Source organism: Clinocottus analis, unplaced genomic scaffold (assembly GCF_023055335.1).
Source record: "Clinocottus analis isolate CAN_PGR_092001 unplaced genomic scaffold, fCliAna1.0.p SCAF_1, whole genome shotgun sequence".
Classification (NCBI taxonomy): domain Eukaryota; kingdom Metazoa; phylum Chordata; class Actinopteri; order Perciformes; family Cottidae; genus Clinocottus; species Clinocottus analis.
In genome coordinates this window covers 14,377,537-14,397,372 of record NW_027175820.1, presented here as the reverse complement: position 1 = coordinate 14,397,372, position 19,836 = coordinate 14,377,537, and the positions used below count along the sequence as shown (strand labels likewise).

Here is a 19,836-nt window from a genome sequence, read left to right as displayed (position 1 = left end):
CTGCTGCTTGTTGTGACCTCAGATGTTAGAGCATTGTGATTGTATTACATACATTTTGACATTCTTGTGCTTGACTCAAGTGTGGATTTCAGAGGGGATCCTGGAAGCTTAACAGGCTTATCCCTCCTTGTTATCCCTCATTGTCCTCATGCCTCTGCTAACCTCTGCTGCACTGTAGCCAGTGTACGGTCAGAGTTAGTGCATCTACTCAGTTTCATACTGGTTTCCATGCGGTTTGCTTGGTTGAGCTCCTCACCGCTCTGAATGTGCGACCAAGTGAGTGTTTCATGGCAATTGTTATTGCAGCAAATAGAGGGACATCGACATTTGCAGCAATGTGTCTTTGTTATGTCACTTTAGAGCCTTTTTTTGCATCATGTTTATGTTAATACACTCAAATAGCAATTTGGTTTGACATGGGAGGCATGAATTATGTATCGCTGTGACAGAATCAGAGGCACTTTATTCACTATGTAAATGCAGATCATCCCTGCTTTGATGACAATGATGTCAAAAACTGCAAGAAATGAATGACCTAAGAGTAGAAAATGTTTGGTTTATTGGTAATATTACTATAAAATAATGAGACTATTAGGAGGTTTTTGGCTGCCTGCATTTTTTAATAATGTTCTTTAGGATTGGACATTTGCAAGACATTTGAAAAAAAACTAATATGCCTTCAGCACACAAAAAAAGCTCATAAGCTGTTGATATTATTCATACTGTTTATGTGTTGTTAGTCGCGCTTATCCCTTTTCTACAAAGCAGTCCCACAAATGAGAATGCCAAAAAACAACAACAGGTGGAATTATATTAAAATACTGCAATTACGTTGTCAATCATAACGGAAATTGATAAATTACATATTTTACATTTGCTACATATTGTACATTTGCGTATACCACTGTGGGAAGAGGAAGACCTCCCATTTGTGCCAGAGGTCAGCACAGGACATGATGAGCTTTGGCATCCTTTAAAAGTCTCTCTTTTACCATCTCATAGTTATTTAACTTCATCAGCAATCAGTCGCCCAATTAGAAAGTCAGAGGCAAAGCCAAAGGATTTTTCCAATTATGATCCAAGAGAGCTTTTGTGGAGTCCATTTTTTCAGACCGCCACAAGTAACCAAGCTGTTACGTCACCTAACCCACCTGTGACGCACAGTATTGGTCTTTGAAAAGCAGACTGCATAGTGGCCTCAACCCTTCGAGGTTTTTAGTTTGTAGTATGTGAGGCTTGTATTAACGTAAATCTGGATGTCCCAACTTGTCCCTACCTCGTTTCAGCGTTTCTCCGAATATTTCCCACACAGACTAATACAAATTCTACCTGAAGACGCAGAGCACATCTAAACAAGACCAGCAAAGCTTGTTTATGAACAAATGAATCTCTCTCAGTTGGCTACTGATCAGGCCTCTATTCATGAAATAGGCCCTTGACCCATACTTTTCTAATTTAGGTTGAGTATAATCAGACATCATGAGCTATAACATTTATATCATGTTCGACCACCGAGCAGTATCAAACAGCATTAAACGTCATTGTGCTCAATGCACAGATACTATTTTATTTCTTACAAAACGAGAGGACATGTGTTGTCTCGAGATGTCAAGATTTGTGTCTTTAAAGGTGAACTGTTGAGTTTTCTGTTACTCACCAAAATTCATTGTTGGTAGCCTTGCGCTCTAAGAAACGTGTTGAATGAATGTCCTTTCTCATTTGCAAAGTACTTTACATTTTGTAATGTTTAAATTCAGTTTTACTGGGTTACAGTCTTTCCCTTGCTGGCTGGAGTATTACTGCCATCTGTAGATCAGTTGAATGGTAATGGCAGGAAGTGCAAAATGTCACCTGCATGCATGCAGTTCATGTGCGTCCTTGTGACACAAAACAGGGACCTTCAGAAACCACCTCCATGGTGCAATAGAGGTCAAAAGCTCCACAGGGAACCTTTGCTTCTGTTTCTCATGCAACCTTGAAATGAAAAGATGCCCCCTTCATTTAAGCTGCATGTTTAAGCAGAGCAACTATAACTCAGGATGGACCTCCATGTCAACCCAGTACATAGCTGCCACGTCATTATCTGATTCCCACCGTTGACCACTTCCTGTCATTTCACACCCACAGTCATGTCAAATGGCTTTTGTAATCCCCAAGCCCATCAGAGCTGAATTCCTCCAGTCATCCCCTGCCTGCTGTGATATGCTTGGCCCCAGGAGACAGCCCGGAGCTTTGGTTTGATACGGTCTTCTTTCTTTCGATGTGTGTGAGGTCATACCAGGACAAGAGAGCCCTGTTTGAGGACAAAGTGATTATATCATTGAAATAGGGGTTTTCGAAGGAAATCAGAAATCATATGTTGTTGTTTTTTTTAAACCATATTGTGAACAGTGATACAACATTTTTGTTCAGCAATATAAATGTAATCATTATATTTTGCTTATATGATCTCTCCACGGCAAGACCGTTTGTGTATTTTCCGCAGCTTTTATCTCTGCCACTGGTAGATGCTTTCTGCTTTCAACCTGATCGGTGACTCCATGTTGCCTCTGGCTCGGTGCTGAAGTGAAAGATGACTTACTTTGTGGTCTTTTTAATGGGCCTGCGACTGCCTGCAGAGCTCTAACCGAGCTGTCTGACTTCCAGTCACCCCGTCTGCCCCATGCAAGTTGCATCCATGCATCAAAGGAATATTTCACCTTGAAAATATTCTTTCGTTTTTATGTACAATTAATCTGAAATGATCAGTGCATGCAGAATGTTAGATGTTATTTAGAGGTTGTAGTTTTTTTAAATTTTTTTTAGTCATTGCAGAAAACACCCGGGTGTGATTAATAACTGTAATTAATAACAATATAAAAAGCGCATTCCATTAAGGAGAGCTTGCTATTGTTCATGCCAGCTCCGAGGACATCTAATGGTGTGGAGCCATCATTAATATTATTACATCCACCTGTGCTTTTCTTTGTTTGACGAGTCACAAAATATGCTGACTAAAATGTCATACAGATATAGATGTGAAAATATAACTTCCACAGCAGGAGGAACATTTTTATGCGATCCTCGTCTGTCGTCCCAACTTAGATCATCGATGAAAATTTGAGAACTCTCGTGTCTGAAGTTTGAAAATAATGTCAATACTGACTGATCTAAAAACATATTTTTATATATGCTAACGAACATTACATATCTCAGACTGGCTTCTAAATTGAATCTTGAGCTGAATGTTTTCTGTAAAGTTATACCATTTTTTCTCTTGCAATTTACTCTCAACTCAATAGTCCCTTGTGAGGCAAAGGGTTAAGCGTTTTGAACTTCTTTTCAGCCATCAGCACAGTAACCATTGGTAATTCATTCTCCTCTGCTGAAAGTGTAAAACAGCACCATATTTTATTTCACTGCTCTGCTGCTGATGCCATCTAATATTAATATTAAATCTGCCACCCAGCCATTACATTCCCTAGGAGCTTCTTCAGAATATCTTTCATCACAGGTATGAATACATTTCATATACAATTTATACAATACAATTTATTTAGTCTGTAGGGCTTCTCGAAATGTTATTTGAAACTGCCCAGAGTGTTTCTTTTAGCATTATTTGTCAGTCTTTCATCTGTCTTTTTTTTTAAAGTATATATTGTTGAGTAAGAGTGCCCTCTTGTTTCTGTCAGATGAATAATCTGAATAAAAAAACAATGTATTTGACTGACTAAAGGTCATTCATGATTTTACATATTCTATTTTTCACCATAGATGCCTCACTGCTGATACAGTAGTTGTTGATGTGATAGTTTATTTCAGGGACCTCACTGTCACACACAGAAGATCTTCTGAATCATCCTAGTGTTGTTGTGCTATCATTAAAAACACCCCAGGAATGTTGATACGTTGCTATGCCCCGTCTTAGTATCGTCTCATTGTGACACCACAATAGATAACAGTTCATTAAGACAGTTGAGTGGAGCCTGCAGTATAACATAGTCAGCACTTTAACAGTAATGAAGTAAAGAAGTTTGAAGAAACTGTACAGCTCATGCAATATTACAATGTTGTATATTTTCACATCACATCCAAAGATGCCAGCAGTATTGTGTATATTGTTTATTCACTGAAATGTTGCTGCACCTTCATTTCTGACTTTATATAATGAGGCTCAAAAATCAGTTAAGTTTGTCCGCTGTTTGTCCATTTTCAGCAAAAGGGTTTGAGCCAGCAGATATATGATCCGTCATGTGAGCGCGGGGGAATGTGTCCCCTGTCACCTTCCAAAAAGCTTGCTGAAGGCCCTAAATAATGCCTCTCTGTGTCCAACTGAGCCAGTGTCTGCACTGGAAAACACAGAGACCCTTGATCGGCATTGTCCCTACTGCTATACACAGGGAGATACAAGACAGATTAAATGTAATGTCTAGTGTCGGGCTCTTTATGAATTTCAATGTACAGTCGCTTTTCTTCAACGAATCGCGATAAAATATCAAATCATCAAATCTTAAATGACGAACACAAGAGCAAGAATAGTGGAGTATACAGTCTTGGTGGGCATTAATACGAACGGTTTGTTTCTTGTCGTTTTATCAATGAAAAGGGAGAGACCACTGGTGTTAATCCGAGGGCGGCCTTAACATGATTGACTGAAATGTTTGATATGGTAGTTGTTAGATGTGCGCTTTGGAGGATAGTGCACAACCCCCAGATTTAAGCACTCGGTGCCTGGAGTGCATTCCTCGACCAACGCGATTGTGTTATTTTAGGTGACAAAAATACTTTGGACCTCTGCTAATACAGATAGTTAGACATTACAATCTCAAGAAATACTTAAAAGTGAGCCTATGTAAAATATGCTAAACAGTGATCCATGTACAAACTAGTGACATAAGACATTTGCAACATAACAGTAAATGCTGAAATGTAGTGTATACATATAGCAAAGTCGTAGTTAGCAGACTGCCTCAGTATTATCAAAAACACAACAATATTCATCCGAAGTTAGCTGATATTAGCTAATATTTGCCATCATAAGCTACTGGTCATAGCAGACTAAGGTTGGATGTTGCAGCAAAACACTGTAGTGTATTGAATAGAGGAAAGGTGTTTTACTTGCTTATAAGTACCGTATGTCATTTTTATTTTATTTTTTAATGTGTAAGAAGTTTGTTGTTTCTTCTTTCAAAGGTTACCGTCTAGCTTTAAGCTATTCTTGGCATCACTCCACAAACTCGTTATATGGTCTCCTTGTGCCACAGACAAACAGTCAAGCTGGACAAAAACATACTGTGTGCTTCTTGTCAGGAGTAACAAATGAGTGAATGAATCTCTTTTAATACCATGTACACTTTTCTGCATGGTTGCAGGGTTAAGTGTTTGCTGGGCTGTGGTCCAGACAGCTGATGTGTGTCTCAGCCTGCTGAGCTGTTTGCACCCTCTGAAAAAAAACATGGTCCTGGGTGTGTGTGACATCCTCCCTCCCATCCATACTGTCACCTCAGCAGCGCTTGGCATCACCACTCCCCTCCTACGGCCCTGAACAGACACCGTTCCTCTACACACAGATAAAAGACACACAAATATGTGCAAAACATTTTAAGATACTTCTTTTTCAATTAAAATTCTCCCCTCCCAGACTCCCCTCCACCTCAATACTGAAATTCTTAATTCTAATTTTGATAGAACAACAACAGCTCAAAGCAGTCGCATATATGCTGCCGCCTTCCACGAACAGCCAACATACAGGAGGGACTTCTGAGGCGCTTCCTCGGAGGCAGTTGACAAGGCTACTTAAATGTGTTTCTCTGCTCCTAGGGTTGCATCCACCTCACCATTGAATTACGCCCTCTTGTTTACTATTTTCCTTACAGAAGAGTACAAAAACAGCTCAAAGCCAAAAGAAGAAAGCAGTGTATAATAAGAGTGGAGCAGCAGGAGCCCCGGCAGTGTCATGTCTGTGTCCTGGTCGCGTGGTGATCGTACTGGCTGCAGAGGGGACAGAATGAGTGTGGAAATGTGGTCTGAGGTTTGTGTGTGCTGGTTGCAGAAGGTTTTAGAGACATGTCAGGATCACACAGCTTACGAAAGAACTCATATTTTATTGATCATAGAGGCTTGGAGTATCAATATCTTACAGGGCGTTATCATCTCATGGTTATTTAACTCCATCAGCAATCAGTTTTCCTTTTTTCTTTATTACTTTCATTAAAGTTGGAAATAATAATCTGATTCCATACTGCCTGATATCAGCGTAAAGCTTTTCTGTATCAGCATAATCCAACTCTTTGTTCATGCTATATGATGTGAACACTAAGATGTGTTGACAAAAATGTGTTGTCGCTGTTGTTCAATGTCAGTATGGTGTAAAAAACAAACAACATATGATTTTCTTAGAAACCCCACTATTTAAGTGACTCATACATATAATGACGTCCTTCTCAAATAAGGCTCTCTTGTCCTGGTATGACCTCACACACGTCAAGAGAAAGTAGACCTTATCAAACTAAAGCTCCAGGCTGTCTCCTGGGGCCGTGCATATAATGTCTTGTGCATACTTGTAAATACACTTCCTAAAATTCAAGGCATCTTTAAAAAACATTGAGATCGAGACTAAAATTGAAAATGAAGTTCTATGGGTTTGAGGAATCAATATTTGGCTGCACAGCACAAGTTTGTAATAAAGACTAACCACCAGTGAGTCAGTGGGGTTTAAGACGTGGAAGAATAGATTGGTCTGTAAAGCTCGTGTGGCTTGCACGGCAGTAACCGATCATTATGTTCATCATCCATTAATCTTTTTAAAATGTCAGAAGAAATAGTAAAACAAACACAATTTTCCACAAGGTGACGTCCTAACCAGCACATGTTTGACATATACTATACTTCATGAATGAATAAAAAAGTATGATAAAAATATTACTTTTATGAAGTTGACTTAATACAAAGTGTCACAAAACATAGTATTACTTAGAACAGATGATGTGAAATCTTCTGTTACTTTGCTTTCAAGGCTGAGTTTTATTAGAATAAGGAATCCTAAAGGTAACTTACTTATGGGAAGGACCTGCTTGTAGGGAGCGGACCTTTCACTGCAAATAAAAAATCATGCTGTCATTCTTTTACTCATTTCACGCAGCTGCTGCACTTATCTCTCGTGTTGGTGTGACTTTTTTTTCCCACTGCCCACCATTTTCTCATCACTATCTCCTTTTATCTTCCTCTCTCTCGTCCATTGTTAAAATCCTCCCATATGCCAAACCCGGTCAGAGCAGGTGGCAAACCACAGGTGGACCCCACACCTCCACTCGGACTGGCCTCCATTTGCGCACCCACACTCATGTTGCCACTGGGCACACTGGGCCGGGGAGGGAGGCCAGGAACTTCTCTTTCAGTTCGATGGCCAAGTGGTTTGACTTTTTAGTGGCCTTGAAGAAGGACACAACGCCTTTTGTTATCGAGCTCTTTTATGAATACAAAAATACATGTTTCATCTTCCTACTTTATATCACTGTTTTTTAAAGAATGGATTAAAAATTGTGCTATAGCAATTTCACTAATCACATTTGAGCACATAAGTGATTTGTTGAATAAAAGGAATTAAGGGAGCTCACAAATACAGCATGAAAGGGCTGTCTTTAAGAAGTGAATGGTCTTGGTTAATGAAATTCAGAGATTTATTTCTCTGAAAATATTTCATTAAAAGCATTGTGCCAGTTCTCTGGGATATTAGTGACATTTAACAATTCATTCAGAGTTAGTGAACTGGGACATTTACTGAATTTGCAAGTATTGGATCCTATTACAGTTTACATTTAATGGTTAGGGAAAAAAAAATACATTTCAGATAGCTTTACAGTGCCGGCATGTGAGTACACACTGCCTGAGGCCAATCGTCATATGCAATTTAGAAAACTTGGACTCAATGGCCTCACCAGTTTCCACAGCTGGACAGTTCTCAGAAATGTGCGGTATATTATGTTCAGGGTGTTTTCATTCAACCAAACTTGAACAACAGTATAATTACAAATGACTATCTTTTATCCTTTTGCAATCCAGATACATGTTTGTCATCAAAAGGTTCCCTCCAACATTGAAGCACTTGTACACTGTGCTAGCTGGATGCACTTCTACTGGAGACACATGCTGAGGGGGTGGAAGGTGTGACAGGACTGCAAAGCTTTACAAATGGATAAAAGAACCCCTCTGTGGATATGTCGAGGATGTGCTGAGAATAAAAGGAGAGAAGAGGACAGGGTCAGATGAGACAACTCCATGTCTGTCGTCTTGGCGAATTAATCACCTCCCACATCTTTATGATAGTTACTTTAATACAAACCTCTCTTCTCTTTCTTCACTTTATAGAGGCATAATGTCTTCAAAGGCATACAACACTGTAACATGAGTCTTTGTGTTATCTTAGTAATACTCAAGCACACAGCTGCCATCTCTTGAATAGGCGTTTTCTATTTGTTCCACTGTGTCTCTTTTTCTTTCTTTCGGGAATAAATGTCTGCCCTTGGGATGCAGAACTCTTTGAGACTATTAGAAAGATGTGCGTGCACCTCCATAGCTGGCAAGTGATTTGTTTTTCACCTTGTTTCATTAAAGGTTAAAATGATTACAACTCACCCGTCAATTAAAATATTCTGCTCAAAGGTAGATATATTTTTGATGTATTTTTTTGTCTGACACCATTTACACCATCAGAATGGATCCCTACAACTCCAGCCATCTATACATGTGTACTGTTTGAATGGGGTGTCTTACATGGTGGTGTCACATATCTGGCTATTTGGCTTCATCTGTCATGTTTAGAAAAGGTAATTTTGTGCTGACAAATAGCAGGCAAATAGACCGTCAGATTTTACAAGCTGCCAGTTATTAGAGCAGAACATCACTGTCATTTTACACAGTTTTTGGCTTATGGTAGGCAAGAATGTGGTACCACTTTCTAGCAAAGCAAACTGTATAATACGTTTATGAAATGTAAATAATGGCTTTAATAAATAGCTCACTAATGCTTTCGAGATCTATTCTGAGCCATTGATAAGAATAGCTTTTGGCTTGTCGGGTAGTTGAAAAATCCTTTTCTCGAATTAAATCTGCTTTTTGTTTTTGAAGAGCTATGAAGAAGAACCTCCAATGGCTATTTGATTACCTACCTTCTGGAAAATTGCTGCAGAGCATCTGAACCAAAATAAATTTGTTAACATTTACTGCAGCAGACTGAATGGAATAAATATACTCCTTTATTGATGACATACTAATAATAACAATAAATAATAATAATAAAAACAATAGCATACATTTTTCAACCACCTTTTAATGGACCCTAGGACGCCTTGCATATACAGTATGAAGGCAGAACAGATGACACAAAAACAAAATGCATGTAGATGGTAAAGAGGGGGTGTCTGAGCACAGAGCATAGAGGGATGTAGGCCTTTATGAGTAAAAATCTTAATATTAACCTTAGTCTTTTTCCTTTATTTTCTGTTAACAGAAAAATCCACCTATGACGCTTCCGGCTTCTCGTCTTCACCAGTCACAGCTGCTCCTGCTCATCCATTGGCTGACCTGTCGGTGGCGGAGGAGGTGCCTTTCTCAGACATTCATTCAGATGGTGACTCAGAGTCTGAGGGGGAAGGTTTATCAGGGCGGCCTGCCTTTTCGTCTGTCTTAACCGTCATGGCAGGAACTGTCAAACACCCAGTGAGCCTGGATCAAAGTAGAACCTCGCCAACCATCACCAGGGACGAGACACACACCACCCAATGGCCTTCACATAGATCCAGCCACGGCTCAGAGATGTCCTCCTCATCTTTGCCTGTGGGAGACAGGCTCACTCTCACCAGCTCAGGTCTGACTTCCAGCATGCATCACCAACACACCACACCACCTCCGGCTGTTACCATGACATCTACTGTCTCACGGCCATCGCATGTGTCCTTCATGGATGGAAACCGGAATGGCTCATCATTGACAGCATTATCTTCTTCATTGTCATCATCAACATCTTCATCAGCTTCATCTACGTATGCTGTATTATCATACGCAGTGTCTCTATTTTCTTTACCGTCTCCTGTCGCGTGGATTAACAAAGCGGCTTCGTCTCAAGGTCAAAGGATTGCTCCTCAGATCTCATCAGCAGCAGACTCTCTGGGTTGGACTGACCGTCGAACAACCACACACTCCACTACTTCTTCAGGTGTTCACCTACGAGCTGTTACACAGGGACTACAAAGCACAACAACCAAACCATTACAGCTCCCAAGTGAAAGTAGCATTGAAAAGAGCACTGAAGTGACTAAACAATTATCATACTCATCAGAAGATAACATTTATGGAGGGAGTGGAGCATACATGAGGATTGCGAGCACAAAAGTTATCAAGACGGCAGCAACCAGCACGTACACATCATACTCTGCTCATAACCATGGGGAAAATCTTTTAAAGATTTTACATAAAACTACTCAGACCCATAACCCAAGAAAAAACTCTTTATCAGCCAGTAATATTGAAATTAGCACCTCATTTCCCTCCAATCAAGAGAAACAAGCTGTTCAAAGGCAGCAGGGAGCTTTACAAAATCCCACATCGGCACTGCTGTCTGCTCATCCTAAAGGCTATTCAGTTTCTAATCATGTCACACACCCATCAGCATATACGGAGAAAGAAAACAAGACAATAGAAGATATTCAGACATATGTTCCCAAAAGCGTTGAAGATACAGTCATGTCGCGTCTGAATTCACATGTAAATCCAACTGTATCACCGGCAAAAACGCTCAGACCCACTGAGACTCCAGCAGGTAAAACGTCTCTCTCTGAAACTGCAATCACTGAGGTAACCCCAGACCACTCTGGCATGGTGTCCTCAGAGCATGCATCTAATCCTGGTGATTTACTGATGGCAGCAGGTCACGGCAGCCCCAGAGGTCCTGCCAGCAATATATATTACAACCAGGGAGAGATAGCAGCAGCAGAGCTCAAATCCATGTCCACTCAAGCTTACCTAAATAACTCACTTTCACTCATAGGGTCGAGGCCGCAGTCCAAAACTGATTCCATCCTCAGTTCAATCACCAGAACGGGAATGACTTTCTTCCCATCAGAGTCAAATTCGCTTCAGTTGCCAAATAACATAGTCATAAACGTTCAGGAATTTGTAACACCAACAGAATCACCCAAATTCATAACTCAGCAGCGTAGAGGACGGACAATGCCAAAAATAATATTTGCCTCTAATAGTAGGACAGTGCCTTTTTCTAGTTCAGCGTTGCCAGTTAGGTTTGCAAGAGACATGACCTCTAAAACCATGAATGAAAGTCTCTCTCACCCCACTCGGCTTGTGGACTTATTGTCTTTGTTTCTCAGCCGCAGCCCAAACAACACTGATGATAACGCTGGTTTGTCTGCCAATAGTGACGTTACTTTTGCAGATCAACCCAAAGCCTCATTATCATTACAAATTACCCCCTCACAAAGACCTTCTCAAACAAGATCTTTACTTCCGTTTTTACAAAAGTTTCATACAACTCAACCTCTTAATAAACCTCATCAGACAGCGTTTTCTGAAATCTTTGCTCATGCTATAAAATCTGAGAGAGCTAGTCGCAGCACACCTTTGACTTTTGAGGTGGAAACACACACAAGCAGTTTTGAGCGGCCTTCTCTTTCCTCCTGGTCTAAATTGCCCCTGATACCAAGGACAGCAGTTAACTCTGCTCATCGCTCGAAAGAAACAAATACCAGTATGAGAAGTGATGGATCAAATTTTTATTTAGGCAGACAAAGAACCCTTCCCTCCGCAGCTTCCTCTGCTGCAACTACTTCCTTCAGTGATGGACAAAACAGCAGTGGATCTTTTAGTGCTATTTTCAGCTTTGGCACAAAACTAATGGCACCATATACAAAGTGGAAAACCACCACGCCTGTGTCTTTTCAAAGCACATCCTTTGAATTAGAAGATACATCTATTAGCTTTGATAGGGCAGATTCTAATTTCCAAGCAGATGTCCCGTTGTATGAACACCTGAAGCTGGAAGATGGACAAGAGGGACATGTGCATGTATTGAATTCAAGTGATCAGACTGTAGTTGCCAGTGATCCAGATTCCTTTTATCCAACAGTTCATTCATCTTTTACACATGTTAAGTTTACATCAGAATATAAAAAAGGGAAACTGAATTTATCCCCAGCTAATCTCAGATCTGCGGTGACTGTCAATGTACAACAAGGAGCTACTGTAAACACTATATGGGGTTCAGATGCCTTTCCGCCCTTCTCTCATACAACTACTGGCTCTGTAACATCTGCAAAAGCTTCTTCTCTTGCATTGTTGTATAAGAGCAAGCACAGCCCCCCTCTGGCGGATGATGACTCTATTGAATATGCTGCTGTCACACTTTCAAACAACCCTGCACTCAATTTCTCTGGCACTGACAATATCAATAACGCAAGGGATTCAATACTGAAGGAGTCAACCCTTACAACAGAGCTGCGGCCATCCTCCTTTTCATTTCATTCATTATCATCAGAGACTTCATCATCATCATCATTATCAGAGACTTCACCCCTATCATACAGTAGAAGAAACAACGCTTCTCATTCATCCTCCTTACATGTGATTCCTCCCACCTCAGTGTCTTATAAACCCTCATTGGCATCATCAACGTTACATACAGCTGGTAAGATATTGTCAGTAAAACCAACCATGCACCCAGGCACTGCATCATCATCCGTGTCTGTAAAAGCTACATTTCCATCCTCTTCACCAAGTCTGACCTTATCAGTAGATCCTGATCATGCAGCAGAAGTGACTGAGATGTTTGTTGTCCATACAGAGGCGGGGACAGATGAGTTAAGTGCTGGAACATCCAGGGCAGATGCGCACACTTTCCCCAAAGAAAAAACAACCAGTTCAGCCCCCTCTCAATCAGTCAGAATCCTCATTTCTGCTGGGCCGACCGAGAGGACATCTCAGGTATCACCTCTGCACCCTCGACAGGACACCCCGACAGACTCTGTCCACCTTACCACCACAACTGTAGCTTCAACTACCAAAACTAAACACACCACCACTACCACGCCTTCCCTGAGAGTCACCACCGTACACACACAGTCTATCACCACTACCACACCTCAGCCTGCACCTGTGACCAGGAGAACGACGACCACAACAACGAGGACTCAAACCAGCAGGAGAACATTCACACCAACTTTTCCCAGAACAAACCCTCCCAGGGAGACCTCCGGCATCTTTATATCCCCTTTTACCACCACCACAGAGGCTCCACCACAGCAGTGTAACATCACAGAGAGACTGTGGGTGAAAACAGGTAAACAATATTTCTGCCACAGTCTGAGCTAGAAGGTTTAAATTATCAAATCATATTATTTCTTAAAGTGGTTTTCTCAGCTGTATGTCTTGATTCATCCCACTTTTGTCTCTGTCTCTATATCCTTCTGATAGTGGTTTCCATTTATGTGAGAAGAAACAGACTGGACAGCATTCAGAGGCAGAATCTGCGAAGGGGACTCAGTCAAGGCCTCCGGAAAGCTCTGAATGATACTTCTGCTCAAGCACAGGTCAGACTATAGTCACTGTTGATCACTCAAGACAAATACAGACAGCTTCTGCAAGTAATATACATGCATTTTACACATTTACACTACCAATTGTTGATGAGTGGATTAGTGGGAAACCAGGACTGTGTATTATGTGCTAATGTGTGCATCTCCTTCACATTTGTAACCTTTCCATACTTGTCATAACTCTCTTCAGCATTAATAAACAAACACAGATAAGAGTTGGACCAGTTGCTTACAATCTAAAAAAAATACCACTGTCATTTATAGGTGGAGTGAGAATACTAATCAATGCATTTCACAGCTGCTAATCTGAATATAATGAACAGAACAAACTTCATCCCGGTTAAATAAGCAAGCTGTTTTCTAACACTGGTGAAGAGTGAATGGGTCCTAATTGTGCCTCCACCAGAAATCTGGTTTATTAGTGTGGAGTGAATTAGACACTTGTAGCAAGGACCCTCATGTAGGCTATGTGAGAAGAGATGAGGACTAATATAGAAATTAGGTTGACTGCTGAATGTGTCCCTGAAGGCAGTGGGTGATGTCACATATTTGAGTATCTGTACCAACCCAAAAACAAGATGTAGATTAGGACTGTAATAATAATAATAACTTCATATATATTTATGACTTTTATATAGCACTTTTCAAAACAGGGTTTAAAGATAAGCAAAGCATGAACACAAACCAAATGGCGGCAAACAAAAAAGACCATACCATAAAAGCTTTGAACACAACCAAACCAAACACACAGCCAAAAAGAACAGTAGAAAACAAACAAATATATAACATATACAAACAAAACCATGGGAACAAAATAACTGAACAATAGATGATAAAAACAAAACATAAAAGGATGACATCACTTAAAAGCAATTCTATACAAATGGGTTTTAAGAAGTGATTTAAAAGAAGTTATTGATTCTGACTGATATTCTCCAGCAGGTCGTTCCAAAGTCGAGGGGCCCTGATGGCAAAAGCACGGTCACCCTTTGATTGAAGCCTTGACTTCGTAACGGCCAGGAGAGCCCCACCGGAGGATCTAAGGCTGCGAGCTGGCTCATATGCTGTTAACATTTCACTAATGTACTCCGGGGCTAGACCCAGACGGGCCTTAAAAGCGATCAATAAAATCTTAAAATTAATTCTAAAACCAACTGGGAGCCAGTGGAGAGAGGCCAGAACTGGGGAAATATGATGTTGTCTGTTAAAATTAGTAAGAAGCCCAGCTGCTGCATTTTAGAGTAGTTGGAGGCGGGAGATAGATTTTTGGGTAATGCCTGAGAGGAGTGAGTAGCAGTCTGGAGAAAATGAGTGCATGAATGACTTTTTCAGATTTTATTAAAGCAGACAGGGGACCCAAGTTCACTCTGAATGAGGCTAGTGTTATTTTTTGGGGAGTTGAATAGTAGGATTTCCCATTTTGAATCATTAAGTTGTAAAAAGTTTTGTGCCATCCAACAGTTGACGTCAGAGAGACAGTCCAAAACAGCAGCTAGGCTCTTTGGGTCACCAGGTCTCAGCGGGAGGTATATCTGTATATCTGTGTGTCGCCTGCATAGCAGAGAAAAGAGACCTTGTGTCGTTGAGGATTTGGCCGAGTGGAAGCATGTATATGGAAAATAAAATCGGACCTAAAATTGAGCCTTGTGGTACACCACAGGTAATATGTGTCGTGGAAGACGAGTGGTTATCTATGGCGATCAAAAATGTTCTGTTTGACAGGTATGAGCAAAACCAGCTGAGTGCAGCATCCTTGATGCCGACCCAGGTTTTAAGGCGATCAATTAAAATGGCGTGATCTACTGTGTCAAAGGTGCACTCAGGTCTAAAAGAATTAAAACTGCACTCTTCCCCCTGTCTGCTGTTAAAAGGAGGTTGTTAGTTATCTTGAGGAGGGCAGTTTCTGTACTGTGTGGTGTTCTAAAACCTGACTAAAAGTTTTCAAATGTGTTGTTATGATTCTACTGGCATGTAAAATGCGAGTTGGGGCACCTTTATCAATAAAATAATTTAGGAACTTCTCACACATCTCTTGTGAGGCCTCAGTGAATTGACAGGATGAGGGGTTTATGACCGAGTCGATGACCTTGAATAAAACTCTGGGGTTCGAGTGATTATCTAAAACTAACTTGAAGAAGAATGAAGCTCTTGCTTCTTTAACTGCCTTTTGATAATTCTTCATTGCAATCAAATCTCAGAAAATATATGTAGGTTAGTTTATTTCTCCATTTTCTTTAATTTCTTACAGTCTCTCTTAAGTTTTTGGGTGGATTCATTTAGCCATGGCTATTGGGTACTATATTTTTTTTTGTTTTACCTTGTAAGGAGCAACAGAGTCCAGGACAGTCTGACAGGTGTGATTAAGTAGAGAACCAGCTCCTCTGTATCAGAATGTAGAATAAAATCAGTTAAAGAAGTAGCAATAAAACACTCTGCTTTGTGATCAGACACAAATATATCCTTAAAGTTTTCAGGGCTGAGACCATTACACAGGACGAGGTCAATGATGTGACCCTTTGAATGTGTAGGTTGTTATATTGCTTGAGTAAAGTGAAAAGATTTCATGAGTATTCATGAAATCTTTGACAAGAGTCTGAGACGGACAGCACACATGTATGTTAAAATCACCTAAAATAAGAATTTTGTCATACTGTGACTTAATAGGCTAAAAGTTCAGCAAACTCATAGAAAAAGATATTGTTTGGCTTTGGCGGCCTGTAGATTATTAAAATGATGACAGGAGCTTTTGAGTTTACAATAAAACCCCGTAGCAGAGCTGGAGATAAAAACTGTTGCGCCAATTTCCTCAATATTTATTTATTTACAACCGGAGTCGTCAGAATCAAGGCACATTTCAGCAAAATCTTACAACAGTGGACATACTGGATTTAGTTTTTCACAAAACCTCAGGAAGAAAGCATTGCCTTCTGAGTGTTGCAATTTTGAGCAACTGTTAAGTACATCTGTGTATGCATGTTTCTGTGTGTGTGTGTGTGTCTGTGTGCGTGTTGTATATCCGCAATCTGGTGAAATGGCTGATATTTCCCAAACTGAAGTATCAAATAAACAAGTGAGGCCTGTGTATTCGTCCTGCCCATCTGAAGGTCAAAGCTCTCATATGCTCTCTCTCTGTCTCTGTCTCTGTCTCTGTCTCTGTCTCTCTGTCTCTGTCTCTGTCTCTGTCTCTGTCTCTCTCTCTCTCTCTCTCTCTCTCTCTCTCTCTCTCTCTCTCTCTCTCTCTCTCTCTCTCTCTCTCTCTCTCTCTCTCTCTCTCTCTCTCTCTCTCTCTCTCTCTCTCTCTCTCTCTCTCTCTCTCTCTCTCTCTCTCTCTCTCTCTCTCTCTCTCTCTCTCTGAAGGTGTCTTGCTTCAGTGCACTCCTGTCACCCAATTCAACATTGCTTGGGTTCCTTTTAGTAGCACTGCTCTCTCATCCAATGGGAAGCAAGTTGTCGGCAAGGGAAATTGCTCCTGTGTTTAATTATAGGTTATAAATGGTTGGGAGGAGAGCGATGTGCTGGGCTGATGCTAAAAAGATGATGAGAAATAGACTAAATGAATTGAACCACAAGGCTAAAACCCTTTTGAACCTTCAATAAATATGTTAAGTATGGTACTATTTTTGTGTCTTCTGTACTTAAGGCTCTCCAGTGACTTAAAACTTTTAGAAAACTGACTAGATCTGTCGGGTTAATCTGCTGGCAGTCTTTCACACTCTTTGAGATAGAGTAAGTGGAAGCGTTACCAATCTCTAGCTTGCTGGAAATGCAATCTCTTAATAACACCTTCACATGGGTGAAGCCTGAGAGGATGAAGTGATAATAAAGAGCTCTTTTCACAGAGCTCTTAACAAGGCTGAATTGTGAGGAGGCCGAGCGGTGACTTTGCAGCTACAGAGAAGATAGGCCCTCAGTGTTTTAGCCAGTGGATCTTCTTGTCAGCGCAGACTTTCAGATGGGTTTAGATAACAGAGCTGAATGGTTTCACCTCACCGACACACACATACACACATCGCTTTGCTTTATCTTTCATCACTTTGTTTCCGGTTGCCAAAAAAAGTCAAACTCTTCCTGACAAACACGTGCATTTGTTTTGCATTACACACAGTTACAAAACACTCACATTTCACCGGTGTTTCGCAGTGATACCTGGCCTCGGTTAGAAGTGAAGGTACATACACTTCTTTGTCCGAAACTCCCATCTCTCCCATGTCTCACTCATCCTTATTCTCCTCTTTCTCTTTCCGCAAAAGTCCTTCAGCTTCTCCTGGTTGTCTCTCCACATTGCTGTATTCCATAATCACTCTCTCCTATTGCTTTCATTAGCAAGTGGTTAGAATACACTTAAAGTGCTCCATCAATCTTACACAGTTCAATATCCTGTCATTCAGCTCATTTTCTAATATGACTGATTGACTCTACTGTCTGATCTTGCCGAAAAGACTTTAACAGGAATATGTTTTTGGCAATTAACTATGAATAGTTTACATCGGCCATTCTTTAAAAGAATGTGTACACTTTTAGATGGATTTTTTCATAAGGTATACTGTTGTCATTGTCACTTTATGAGTGTGAGTGATGTTTGTGCTGTTTTACCTCCCTGCCTGAAGGTGGTGCAATTCACCCTGTTTCTGTCTTTTCACCTTGTTGCATTGTAGGTGATTGGCCTGGAGATTATTAGTGCTTGCTTTAAAATGGGACCTGCCCTGGCTCCCACCCAGTCTGTGCTGCACTGCTAAGTGGGTTGTTGATCCTAGGATGTACTGATCTGGTGTAAAATGTAGTCTAAAAAGCAGCCTTGGTAGTTGTAGGGATGATACACACATTTTTGTTCACATTTCTTTACTCTTTATTAGTTAGGGAGGTAGGTAAGCAAGCTGCCAGTTTCCTCCTTTGTTTTATTTTGGTACGTTTATTGTCTTGGGCCGACTCACCTGTGACACTTGTTCTACCATCATTTGTGAATAAATCAATAGTGTGGACTGGATGGCAGTAGTACAGGTCATTCTTGGGAGTGGGGAAAAGATGGTGCGCTCAGGTTTCCCCTTGGCTGCAGTAATAGGGGCAGTGAAACCGGTGCTGAGTTTCTCTTTAATATTGCCCACTCAGGTATACGCATTGTGCAGTTAACCTTTTGAGCCCTATGCCCCCCAAAACCTGCTGCACCCATGATCAGACAAGGAAATGATAAAAAAAAAAGGTCAAGTGACGTTTCCTACAAGATCTCTGGAACCACAACGTTGATTAGTTTCTCGGATTTCAATAATAAACACATTTATGTTATTCTGCGAGTCTGTATAGTAATGTTTCAAATTTAGTAAAAATCTTTTTTTTTTAAAAATCTTTTCACAAAACAATTCTGAAAAAAATGACATAAAATAACACAAGTATTAAACTCATTTGGGGTTCATATCACTACTTGAACACAGACCTGCTAAATTCTCAAAGCTCATGACCCGTGCGGATCACTTTGGGGCTGAAAAGGCTGCTAACTTCGTACAAACTACCAATATGGTTCTAATTCTCTTCTCTACTTTACCCTCTCAGGTGGAGACAGTATTTGGTTCTCCCAACATGACAGTGGCTTATCACGTGACTGGAGGGGACATGGTTTACCCCCCCTCTGTAGTGCTGCAAGGCTTGGACTCTTATGGCCGTGATAAGCTGATTTCAGACCTGCGACAGTACCTCCCCATGGTAACAGCCCTGCCCCTCCCAGTCGCATTATGGAGGTCTAGCCCAGCCACTGGGTTCCAGCTGAAAACAGGTCAGGATGAAAGAAAAAAAAATAAGTATGAGATCAGCTTGAGACTTGCTGTTATTGGTCCGTGCTGTGTTTGTGCACTGGGACAAGCTCAGTGAAAACTAGGTTTAAGAAGTAATACAATGAAATAAATCTTGTGATACCTCATCAGAGGAGGAAATTACACAGAGAGTGTAAATGAGAACTAAAATAGTGTATCTCATAATCCAAGTTTTCCCAATATATACACTGCCAAAGGCAGCGAAAAACACAATTCTTAAAACATTTAAATTAATAGTTTTGCCAGTGTACAGTTTTATGAGCTCATTTAGTTTTTATGTTCTAGTGCTACAGTTTGTGGGAGCGGGCGATGATCCTCGGTCCTGCCGGTTCTCTCAAATGATGGAACAGAGGCTGGAGAGGGTGTTTTCTGAAGCTCAGGCCAAAGTGCTCAACACCAACAACAGGCTCTCTGTTCAGGTACTGTAGTGTATTAGTCGTGTAGCACTTTATATA

The 19,836-nt window shown here is 40.7% G+C and overlaps 1 protein-coding gene across 1 annotated transcript in view; it reads left to right on the top strand.

The window, feature by feature from the left end:
• The window catches only part of kiaa1549lb (KIAA1549-like b), a 52,935-nt gene that overhangs the window by 12,525 nt on the left and 20,574 nt on the right, over positions 1 to 19,836 (top strand). The window contains exons 2-6 of the mRNA XM_068583782.1: positions 9,488 to 9,844; positions 12,830 to 13,324; positions 13,459 to 13,574; positions 19,125 to 19,344; positions 19,667 to 19,800. Of these exons, the coding sequence (XP_068439883.1) occupies positions 9,488 to 9,844; positions 12,830 to 13,324; positions 13,459 to 13,574; positions 19,125 to 19,344; positions 19,667 to 19,800 (1,322 nt within the window). The remainder of the gene's footprint in view (positions 1 to 9,487; positions 9,845 to 12,829; positions 13,325 to 13,458; positions 13,575 to 19,124; positions 19,345 to 19,666; positions 19,801 to 19,836) is intronic.